Source organism: Rhamphochromis sp. 'chilingali', assembly GCF_963969265.1.
Source record: "Rhamphochromis sp. 'chilingali' genome assembly, chromosome: 7".
NCBI lineage: Eukaryota > Metazoa > Chordata > Actinopteri > Cichliformes > Cichlidae > Rhamphochromis > Rhamphochromis sp. 'chilingali'.
This window is the reverse complement of record NC_137934.1, coordinates 513198-525945: the sequence shown is the minus strand read 5'-3', so window position 1 is coordinate 525945 and position 12748 is coordinate 513198. Positions and strand designations below refer to the sequence as shown.

General features: G+C 42.9%; 1 protein-coding gene across 1 annotated transcript; it reads right to left on the bottom strand.

Annotated features, from left to right (window-relative positions):
* Positions 1–1934: 1934 nt before the first annotated feature.
* tmbim4 (transmembrane BAX inhibitor motif containing 4) lies at positions 1935–11097 on the bottom strand. The gene is made up of 7 exons (XM_080887678.1): positions 10910–11097; positions 10662–10770; positions 6846–6951; positions 5244–5277; positions 5044–5161; positions 4440–4485; positions 1935–3645 (listed from the first exon to the last, which is right to left on the bottom strand). The coding sequence occupies exons 1-7, from the start codon at positions 10998–11000 to the stop codon at positions 3439–3441; spliced, it is 711 nt and encodes a 236-aa protein (XP_080743804.1). The 5' UTR covers positions 11001–11097; the 3' UTR covers positions 1935–3438.
* Between the last annotated feature and the right edge of the window lie 1651 nt (positions 11098–12748).

Genomic DNA, 12748 nt, shown 5'->3' with positions numbered 1-12748 from the left:
TCAGTGAATAAAATATTTTCCAAATAAATTTACTTTTTTTCTCGTTTGTTTGTTTTCTGTTTTTTAAACAATTGTTGTTATTTTTTTATTTACAAATTCCACTTTACTACTCAGTGAATGGAGTAAATGGTCCAAAAAATGAACGAGAACATCTTCAGAGACTGGATGAAGTCCTGCAGCGATTAGAGGAGGCGGCCCTGAGTTTAAATGTCAGTTCACAGAGAAAGAAGTGACATTTTTAGGACACCGGGTGGATAAGACAAGCTTACATCCAGTGCTGGCTAAAGTGAAAGCAGTGCAGGGGGCGCTACCCCCAAAATCAGTGACAGAGCTCAAAGCTTATTTGGGGTTGTTGAACTACACAGCATTCTGATTTTAAGCCCTACAGACAGAGACACCAGGAGATGAGTGTGCAGGGTGGGTGTGTGCTGTGGGGGGCAGAACGAGGTGGACGCCCATGTTAGAACAGCTACATCAGTCACAACCAGGAAAAGACGCATGAAGGGCCTGGGCAGAAGCTCATGTGGTGGCCACATATGGAGACTGACACTGCAGACAAGGTGAAGTACTGCAGTACTTACTTTACGCAGTAAGTACATTACTGTACTATATATGTACTGTATATGTACATACACACACACATATATACATATAACCAAGTACCTGCAGAGGGTCAGGCAAGTCCTGAGGAGGGAAGGAAGGGGACCGGGGACTGGTGAGTGTCAGCACCACAGTCCAGGATGAGACAACGAACATCCAAGAATACATCAGGAAGATGGAACCATCATGGAAGGACAGGCCCCTGCACGGTATGTACCACCGGCAGATAGAGGAGGTGGCTGATATCCAGAAATCCTACCAGTGGCTGGACAAAGCTGGACTGAAAGACAGCACAGAGGCACTAATCATGGCAGCACAAGAACAAGCTCTGAGCACAAGATCCATAGAGGCTGGGGTCTATCACACCAGGCAAGACCCCAGGTGCAGGCTGTGTAAAGATGCCCCAGAGACAATCCAGCACATAACAGCAGGGTGCAAGATGCTAGCAGGCAAGGCATACATGGAACGCCATAACCAAGTGGCCGGCATAGTGTACAGGAACATCTGTGCCGAGTATAACCTGGAAGTCCCGAGGTCAAAATGGGAGATGCCCCCAAGGGTGGTGGAGAATGACCGAGCTAAGATCCTGTGGGACTTCCAGATACAGACGGACAAAATGGTGGTGGCTGACCAAAATAGGCGAGTGGCTCCAGCAGATCCCGGGAACAACAGCAGAGATCTCTGTCCAGAAGAGCGCAGTCCTGGGAACAGCTAAGACACTGCAGGACCCTCAAGCTCCCAGGCCTCTGGTAGAGGACCTCAGCTTGAAGGATAGACCGCCCACAGGGGCGTGCTGGGTGTTTTACATATGTCTTGCAGTCCTGTGTTGATTTCCTGTCATACATAGCACCGTGGTCTTGGAGGAACGCTGTCTCGGTTCACCGTATGCTGCACCACTGTACATGGTTGGAAATAAAGCCACTTGACTTGAAAATATATTTTTGGATTTCAAAACAAAAGTTCCCAGTTACTGTTGAATATGCCTAACATGGTAGCAACATATCCTGGGCGTGTTACTCTGAAGGAAGATTTCTGGGCCTGGATTTTGAACTTCTGGCTTTCGGGTTGTGTTCATTAGATCTATTCCACATTTCTCTACAAGCTTCTCTGTTGTTTTTGCTGTTTACAGATATAACCTATAACTGATTTTAATGATGTCTTACAAGACCGAACAAACTTCAATCATATGTCATGTGTCAACAGATAAAGCCAAACTTAATGCAGGCAAATGCTGGAAATGCATGCAGTGCTGTTGTTCATTAGCACACACACATTTACTCAGATCAACAGATTAACAGCTTACTGTTTTAATCAAGTTAAAATGAATCTAACAATCATATGTATACAATCATTATATAATCAGTTTCACACACATAAAGACCATGATTTCACCTAATTGTTTTAATAAAGTCTTTTTCATGTATAGACTTGCAAAAACAAACACAGTGAATTTAAAACAATACCAAGAAGCTCATAAATTAAAAAGTAAATATCACAATTTTAGAATTTAGATAGTGCATTTACACTTTTATAAATCAGCATGTATTCATCTGGCAGACCATTAACAGAGGGGGAGTGAGTCTGTGGTGACTCAGCAGTAAATCTTATGCATAACAAATTAAAACAGCGGGCCGTTCACAAATGTGCACACAGAGGTTTTGCCTCCTTCCTAATTTTTCTCTTTCTGCGTATTTGTCACACATTTCAGATGATGGACTGCTGTACAACAGTCATATAAATAAATACATTTTAATATTAGTTTAGAAGTTTTTAAATTCTAATTTTATTTAAATTGATGTCATGAACTACTTGACTACACCTAATAACTGCTCGTGTCACCCTCAGCCGCAGCTGCAATCAAGCGTTTGTGATAACTACCAGCGGGTCTTTGTTATCACTGAGGAACTTTGGCCCACTCCTCTTTGGAGATTTGTCATAATTTAACAACACTGGAGGGTTTCAGACATGAACCTGTTCACATCATACCAAAGCCGTGGCTCTCACAGGTTGGGACACACTGCTTTACATTGTGACAGGACGTGTTGCTTTTCTCTAAGCCTACTTAGATCTGCAAAGTTAAACAGAACCTGTGTTTTTCAGACAGGTCCGAGACCTTTTCTGTATTTTCACCTTTATTTCAACGTGATGTACAGTTTATATAATTACTTATCAGCATCGTTCTATGAGCACGTTTGGTTCACGTCGTGGAAAACTGTACTGACAAAATTATTATTCATTTTAAAGATGTGCTTAGATTTTCTAACAAAGCCAATGTTGTTTGCAAATCTTTGTGTGTGTGCATCATTCAGAATCCAATCAAATTCAGAAAGGAAGTACTGAGCAATCAGATTTGTGCACACACACACACACGTCTGTGAACACATCTGATTGGTCAGTGTTTCCTTTCTCAATGCTTCCTGCATTTGCATCCATCCAGCTCTCCTTTCAGTGTGAGGCTCTGTCTTCACCTGTAAACTGCATGAACTGGAGCAGCACGACTGGAGAGGTCTGTGTAGAGCTGCTGTTTAAAAGAAATGAGCTGCATTAGGGGCAGACGAGCTGCTCACTGGCTCCATATCAAATCAGGCAGTGTGGCCTTCCTCCACAAAACGACGAGTACTTGTTGGTTTTACAAGACAGAAAAACTGATAATAATCCACAACGCTGGTTAATTTGGGGTTTCAAACAAACAGCAGAGAACAACAGAAAGAGCTTACCAAGAACACACCGATTGTTTTAACAGTTACAAAGGTCAATAATGGGATTTTTGGTGCACCAACATCAACACTCACAAGCATAAATTAATCACAGAACAGGCAAATTGTGGGTTTGCAGCACTCAGTGCTTCTTCATCGAGTCGAGGACGCGGAGAATGTGCAGGAAGAGGTTGACAATGTCCAGGTAGAGGTTAATGGAGGCCAAGATGTGCTCCTCAGGAGAGAGCTGCTTCATCAGCATGCTGGTGTCATAGATGATGAAGCCACAGAAGACCAAGGCCCCAGCTCCAGCCAGGAACAGACCTGCATCGTCACTGTGGAAGAAGAGCTGCAGAGAGAACAGAGCACAAGGGGATTTAAAGTGACTCCCATCGGTTTGCTCCTAAAGCCAAACCACCACTGCTCTGCGTCCACCTCAAACTGTTATTTAATACCATCATCCCTGACGTTCTAGTGATTAGGCTGCCGTAACTTCCCACTTGGATCGAAAGCTTCCTTACAGAGATCAGAGAGCCCTTCAGTCCCGGCCTTGTTCAGCCGACTGCTCTCTGGAAGGAGGTAAAGAACCAGCACACTCCTAACACTGACAGCACCCAGCAGCAGTTTGTGTTTGATTTTACCAACGTGTCTATGTTTTGTTTCATCGTGTTTATAGCCGTGTTCAACTTCAGCTGCAGCACTGACATCATATCCTATACAAGGAAAAGCAGCAGAACAAAGGCTGGTTTTAAACTTGGAAGTCTTCTGCACTACAAGGCCTTTTATTTCAACAAGCCCTTTACCCCAGCAGGCAAGAAAAAGACCAGCTCTGCAGTTTGCACGCTTCACAACAGGGAAACTACAGGTTTCATTTGTGCACGCCGTCTCACTGCCACAGCTTGCTGCTTCTACCCGTGACCAGTTCACCTACTGTGGCTCAGCAAATGTTTGATGTGGAAAAAAGTCCAACATTACAATTCTCCAACTAAACTTCTTTACATTGGTGCACAGCCCATGTGTAGGCTTAGCTCAGAAATACCATCAGCCCTTTTTCTCTGTAGCTTTCTGTTGTTTGTAACTCGTTGGCCTTTGTTCCTCTTTCATTAGGCCCATGTGACACTGATATCAGGCCCCTCCACTCACCCTCATGAAGGTTCCAATGATGAGGATCCACAGACAGGAGAAAAGCCTGCAGGGATGAAACAGACAGTCCACTTTAGCTGGACTCAGTTTGTCTGAGCTGCACGTCAGATAGTAGGACATCAGTGGAAAGCTCATGTACATTTCTAGCTTCAGATTGAAGGTGTTTCGTGTCGTCACAACTTTCAAAATCTACGAATGTTATATTTATATACTCCACTCATCTCATCTGCATGTTACATCTTGTGTGTGATCAGGCGGCACATTGAAGGAGCTCGGACTGGACTTTGTTAAGTTTCTTTGAAGACGTTTCATCCGAGAAGCTTCTTCAGTTCTCAGAGCAACAGGTGGAGAGTCGCAGATTTGAAGCCCTGTGGGACCCAAGAGGGTCGTGGACCTCCTATTGAGCCTCTGCCCAAAAGGCTTAAAATCTGTGACTCTCCACCTTCTAGTCTTAGAACTGAAGAAGCTTCTCTGATGAAACGTCTTCAAGGACGTCTTCTTAAGTCCAGACGCTTTCCTGTCCGAGCTCCTCAGACTGCGATGAGCTGGACGACTGAGAACCTTCACAGACATTTAAAGAGTCCCATCAGAACACAGAACTTACCAAGCTCCCATTTTGCTGAAATCTCTTTTGGACTGAAAGGTGTAGGCTGTTAATACAGCGAACACAGCACAGGTGAGAAACAAAGCTTGCAGTATTGTGGAGTAATCATAGAAGGTGACTGTGGAGAGAAAGAAATCCCATCAGAGTCTACGGTAGCCTGGAAGGCTGGACACTAACAGAATGCAACTCTAAACACTTACGAGCTGTGGCAACAGACAGCGCCTCCAGAAGAGTCTGCAAGCAACACAACAACACAGCCATTATTAAAGCAGCAGTTACTGCGGCTGCAGCTGCTGAGCAGCTCAAAATGAAAAAGGAAACATGGCAACAAAGTAACGTGGGGAATGTTACAGCTTCATGCTGGACAGCATCAGGTTTATGGCTCTGTAACCACAGCTGAAACAGGTCACATATAAAAAGCCTTAAAGACCATTTTACACACACAAATACAAACAATAGAAAACAAGAACATTTTATGACTTCATACCATCTTAGAAACAACTTCTGTCATCTTGTTTAGTTGATATCATCCACCATTGTTTACAGTATGCCTCATCAGTTACTTCATCTATTATACATCTATAGTGAGTAAAACTGGTATTAAACACAAAAGGCCCATCAGTGCACTGATGGGTGTTACTGTCACCTGTGAATAGAGTCTTTTAAAATATATTTACTTGGAAAATTGGTGACGTGTTGAATACTTATATTACCCACTGTTCATAAACAAGCTACTGTTATACGTGTTAGCTTCTCTTCATGGAGGAAATAAACTGATCATTATGATTGTAATTCTGATCATTTGATCTACCAGAGACAGACGAACGTTGCTGATAACAAATGTGAATCATTTTTGCTTCGTGCCAAGGCGCCGACTGAAAGAGGCCACCACCATCGGTAATACCAGGAAAGGCTGAACATGGTCTGCAACAATGCTTAGGCAGGTAGTAACAGGACTCCAGGTTTCCTAGCTGAAGCATCACACTGCCTCTGCTGGCTCGCCTTCATCCCATAATGCACCCTGGTGCCAGGTGTTTCACAGGTAAGTGACGCACACACGCTCAGCCGTCCACGTGATGCACCAGAAAATGTGACTCATCTCTGTGGTCCACTGCTGAGGCTCACGTGCCCATTGTTGGTGCTTTGACAGTGGACAGAGGTCAGCACGGGCAGCCTGCAGCAGCTCGTTCTTGTTAGCTTGAGCTGCAATAACTCATCCATTGGATCAAACCAGACAGGCCAGGCATCGCTCCTCGCGTGCATCAGTGAGCCTCGACCACCCACGACTCTGTCGGTGGTTCACCAACGTTCCTTCCTTGGATCACTTTTTAGATACTGACCATTGCAGACTGGGAACGCCCTCAACAGCTGCAGCTTTGGAGATGCTCCGACCCCGTCATCAAATGTGGCTCCTGTCAAACTAACTCTAACCTTAAGCTTGTCCATTTTCCCTGCTAGTAATATACAAACTTCGGGGATAAAATCTCCACTTGCTCCTTAATCTATCCCACCCACTAACAGATGCTGTGATGAGGAGACGATCAGAGTTAATCACTCCACCTGTCGACGGTCACAATGATGATTGGTGATCATCGTCTCCTGGTGTAAAAGTATGTTCTTATAAAACATTCGTTTTATCACGAGCAGGAATTAGACCACGAATATTCTTGGACTGGGTTCACTGAAAAATGACTCACTGCCCATCACCGTTACTTTCCTGCAGCAGACAACAATTTTGACTGTTATGACAATCAATCAAATTTAAAAAATGTATTCAAGAAACTGAAAACAGAAGAACTTACAAAAGCAAACAGGAGGTAGAGGTTAGCTGGATGTTGGTGCCTGTACACAGCGAGAGCCACCAGAAGAACCAGCGAGAGCAGAGATGAAACCATCACCACAGCTGGGCTGAGGAAGGAACCAGGTCACAGTGAGACAATAAGGAGAACCAAGCTTCATAGAGATTATGTGCAAAACGAAGGATCATTTTATAACAGCAGGTAGCACAGACAGCACGCTGTGGACAGGTGATCAGACTGTACATGCAGCCACTCATCGCCTCTTAACACTTTGCTTGGAAAAAGAGAAATAAGAGCAACAATTTACTGAACCGTGCAAACAGAAGAGGAATTTCAGTTTACAGGCAAAACTGGTTTCGTACAATTCTCCTGAGCTTTAAAGTTCATATTTGGGAAAACCACCGTTCCTCCTCAGCACAGCCTGATGTGTAATAATGTCTTTAAATTAGAGCTGGGCGATAGAACGATAACGATATGTATCGCGATATAACTTTTACTCGATAGAGAAATTAAACTATCGCGATAGACCTCGCCGCTCTTGTCCTCTTAAAAAAAAAAAAAGAAAAAAAAAAGGTCAGCCAATCCAAATTAAGTAGCGCAGAGCCGAACCAATCACAGCCGCAGCGTCACGTCGCGTGACTTGTTACGTACAGCACAAGTGCCAAGCCGCACGTGTGTTTGTTTGGGAAGCAGCCAGCGGGTAATGGAGGAAATGAGTGTGCCGACTAGAAAAATCAACCAAGCGTGACCGAAGAGAAAACAGATGATGGTTCCAATGCCGGAGAGATTGTCGAACGGAAGAGCCATAGAAGTTCCGTAGTGTGAAGGTATTTCGGCTATTTCAAGTCTGACAAAAAACAGAGTAGCTGCACTGTAAATTGTGCCGAAAGCAAGTCTGGAAATACAATAAACTGGTGCATGCGTCACACTGTGCGCCACGTTATTGTTTCGGTGAAATGAATTTCTACAATACTGTTACTGTTAATTCTACTCTCTGCAGTGTTTAAATGCTTACATATACACACAGTTACTGTCCCCAGCTTTGTTTACTTTTTCCCACCGAGGCTTCTAGACTTCTGATTGGCCAACATTTCTGCACGGTTAGGAATCTAGCGCCACCTGCTGCTTTGGCATGTTCATAGCAGCGTTTTCCTTCATTTCTGCCTTTATGTGTGGACGGGATTATTTTTAAAACGAAAACGGAAAATCTCCGTTTTCAAAAATACCCGTGTACGTGTGGACGTAGCCTCAGTCTCTGACTGGAAGCGCTAATTCGTCATTCGGCTTTTGTCAGACTAAAGTAACTGTTAAACTGTTTGAAAAGCTCAGCTATACAACAAGGAGAGATTGAGAATTTCCTTTTAGTTCTCAGTTTATTTGATATTGACAAAAGTTAGTCAGTTTTGTCTGTTCTTCTGTAAAACAAACTAAGATTTATTTTTAGAATTAATATTTTGTTTCTAAGTGGAATTGACAATTTAGTCTGTTTCGTTTGTTCTATTTTGAAACTTAAACGCTTTAGCGGCTGCCTTTTGTGTAGTTTGCAATATTTGCCTTTATTTATCTGAAAAAGTCTCATGTTCCTTAAGTACATCTACCCTGTTGAACTTATTATGGGAAATAAATATTTAAATAAAAACAAGCTGCTGATTATTTCACATTTTACTTGTGAGCAACGGCACATTTAAATCTTACAAATATAGTTATTTGGCTTATATCGTGATAGATATCGTTATCGCCTGAAATGAAAAAAACATATCGTGATATGAAAAAATCTCATATCGCCCAGCTCTACTTTAAATCATCATCAGAAAAATTCCTCCGAGCTCCCTGAAGGACACCCCAAAGCTGCCTCTTTGGACACTGGCCACCTTTAACCTCACACTGTTTCACTTTTCTATCCAGACATCCTGAACTGCATTTGGCAGTTTGGGACCACTGCCATGAAAAATCAGTCGCCAATCAGAAGATTTCCAGATGGTGCTGCACGATGGCTCAAACTCTGAAAGTTCATTTCTATGTTCAGAAAACTACATGACATGAATTTTTGACAGGATGAAATTGAGCCCCAAACCACGACAGAACTGGTGATTTAATAATCTGACGTACTGGCCAATCAGGACACAAAGCAAACACGTTTCTCTAACATTTGTTATCAGCAGTTATTTGAGGCTTTGCTAATATGACAACGTAGCTTAACACTAATCTTGTCTACTTGTTAAATAGTCACCAGTCGTGAGTTAGTCCTTCATGCTCTTCCTGACTCTGCTGAGATCCTAGCTGCTATGTTTATGCTGCTTCCAACAGGGACAGCCACACTGATGAACACGCTAAACACATGTTTTATTCACACATACTGATCGATGCAATGGGGGCAACTCAGGGAACAAACCATGACACTTTCAGTGGCAGACAACCAACTCCAACCCCTGAGCTACGGCCTCCTTTTCCCTGGACTTAAAATGAATGGGGGGGGGGGGGGGGGGGGGGGAATCAACACTCGTGCCTCATCCACAAGATTTACAGAAAACTTGACCTCTGACCTTGAAACTCTGTCACAGGTCAGAGTTGTAGTAAACACACTATGGGATGAATTTCTATTTCGACGTCCCTCCTTCTCCAATGATCACATTCACAAACCTGCGTGTTCAGGTCCAGTTAAAACGTATCTGTATGTGACACTAACGTCGGGACTGAATGGCTACATTTACAATAACTGATGACTGTTTTTCCTTCTTTATCACTGCAATAGAACTTATTTATTTCAACGCTTTTGTAACATTCTCCAGATTAAAAGTGAAATAATAGAAAATATTCTGTTAATTAAATAGCATTAATATTCAAAAATAGAATAGCCAATAAAACCTGAAGGTTGTCAGGCTGGACACTTCATTATTTTTAAAAATTAATAAACATGTACACCATCATAACATCTTGTTCACAGCAGCATAAAATCCTTTGATCAAAGCAGAGTTTAGAATGCTGACACACTCGATATACTCGCTTTTCTTCACTGCAGCCCTCACACACTCCTTACACGACATCACACACTCCTTTAAAGAATTACAGACACAAACTTACTCGTTCGCTCGCACACTTATCAGTTTCAGGTCAAACTGTGCAATCAAAGTAGTTATCCTGTGCTTTTCAATGACATTAGGGTCATTATGGTAATCCCAGGCAAGGTGCCACATCCAAACCTCGTGGCGCTTTTGTGGATCTATACCTGTACCGGGCTGTAATCACAGCAGATGAAGACTGGTGAATCACACCATCTTTTGTTTATGTTTATTTCATTGATGTACTGTAAGAAGTATTCGTTTTTTGTGTTTAAAGACTAACCATAAGGCAGTGCACCTAAAAGAGCTGTGAGAGATTGTACAAATGTGTAACGTTGCTGTCTATACATTTGCAGCAGTAAAGACGAACTCACAAAGCTACACTGCTTTTGATTCATCTTCCAAGTGTGCAGCATAATGATAAAGCAAATCTAATATTTGCAAGAATATGATGACACTATGATACAACAATATCAACTCTCTGTCTCTTTGAAACTGCACAACACTGAGATAGGAGATTTTCTCACGTATTTGTTGGCATCACTAAATATTACACATATTGAGGAGGCGGATTTAACCATTACTGCCAACTCTTGCGTAAACATGGATGATGTAATGAAAGCAGACGAGGAGCTTCCGCAGGAGATAATGTAACTTTAGATTCTCGTGAGAGGAGACGGAGTACTCTCTTTGTCTCCTGTCCTTAGAAAAATGAAACAGACAGCAGCACCTGGTTATATATGAAGCAGCTCATTCTCACCTTGCGATAACAAACTCCTTGATGGTCTGAGAGAACATGAAGAGAGCAGAGGTGGCTGTGGTCAAGATGATCTGCAAGCTCAGGAGGGTGTACACCTTCCTTAGAAAGCCTAATGAACCAAGAAACAGCGTTACAGTAGCTCAAAACCCATCGGAAGCTAACGAAACCAATAATAACTGTGTAGAGGAAAACCGTGAACACGGCCAATGATATCAGTGTTAGCTAGATAGCACGGGTCTGTTACTCACCCATACGGATCTGAACACTGGCCGTAGCAACATTAGTGCCGTAGTTAAAATCGTCTTCGATAGAAGACCGCGGGTATTTTTCACTGCTCATCTTGTTAAACCAGCGTTTTCTTGAGGTGTTCTTGTTTCTCAAGCTACGTAGTTGTTTTACGGAAGAGCAGAGTCCTTTTCTTCTTCTAGATTTTATCGGCTGTTGGCAAACAACTGAATGGTGCATTGCCGCCACCAACCGGTGTGGAGTGTGAACTGCAACGTGGCTCAAAAAACCCCTCAAATCCTCCCAAAGTATTTACCCTCTTTTCAAGGTTCAAGGTTCAAGGTTCGTTATTTGTCACATGCATAGTTATACAAGTATAACACACAGTGAAATGTAGCCTGACACGCTCCTCGACATGTGCAAAAAAAATGGGGGGGGGGGGGGTGTAGAGGAAGAACATTATATATATATATATATACACATATAGTATATACACTGGGTGAATGTGCAGTAGTAGCAGCAAGCAGGTGAATTCTGTACATTAATATGAATAGACATCTGACTATTTTACAGGATAGACAATATAAACATATTTAAAATTAAAGGAATTGAAATGTACATTGTGCCTTGGTTTAGTGTCTGGAAGAGTCCTGTCTCAGTCAATTATAGATGATGTGAGAGGGCGGGTGTGTGTGTTTAGGGCTCGGATGGCTTGGGGATAGAAGCTCCTCTTGAGTCTCTCTGTCCTTGCCCGGAAGATGCGGAACCTTCTACCAGATTGCAGAAGTTGGAACAGTTTGTTGCCAGGATGGGACGGGTCCTTCAGTATCTGCGCTGCTCTAGTCCGGCATCTCCTGGTGTAGGTGTCCTGAAGCGGGGGGAGAGCAATCCTGCAGCAGCGTTCTGCTGTACGGATCACTCTCTGGAGAGCTTTTTGGTCCTTCACACAGCTGTTCCCAAACCTGAATGTGGGCAGCCCATGTCAGGTCTGAGGAGATGTGGACACCAAGATACTTGACGGACTGCACCCTCTTCACTGAAGCTCCATTGATGATAATGGGCTTGTAGTCTCTGTGCTGACTCCTTCTGAAGTCCACCACCAGCTCCTTGGTCTTGCTGACGTTCAGCTGGAGGCCACCTCTTTTAAAACTGAAATTAAGACCTGATAACGTTCACTTCTTGAGTCCATTTGCAGTAAATCAATCTATGAAAATGAAAAGATCTAGTTTCATTTTTATGTTTCTGAGGTTTTGGGTCAGTTGTCTACTCTCCACCTGATACTTGCAACAGTGTAATATAACATGTTCCATAGTCTAAGGAGCTTGGAAAGAAAAGCATCTGGACTTCTTTAAGTTGCTTGAAGACGTTTCACCTCTCATCCGAGAAGCTTCTTCAGTTCTAGGGTGAAATGGTGAGAGGTGAAACGTCTTCTCTAAATAATCTCAAATGATTCCTTGAACAGGACAATGAGTTCACTGTACTTAAATGACAACGATGGCCACCAGATCACAATCCAATGGTGCGCCTTTGGGATGTAGTTGAATGGAGGATTTGAATGAATGGCAGACAAATATTTAGCAACTATAGTTATATGTGATGCTATCACATCAATAAGGAGCAAAACTCCAGAATGTTTGTCTTGATGCATGCTCAATCATCCAGGTAAGGAAATCCTAGAAAGTTTATTGTGTCCATCTGGACGTTTTCAGTGGGAGAAACGTTTCGTCATCATCAGGTGATGTCTTCAGTCTCAGCTGACTGCTGCTATAAACAGTGACTGAAACCAGCACCACTGAATGAACAATATGCTGAGAGGTCAGTTCCTTCATCATTAATGATCAATGCTCATGCAAACTGCCATG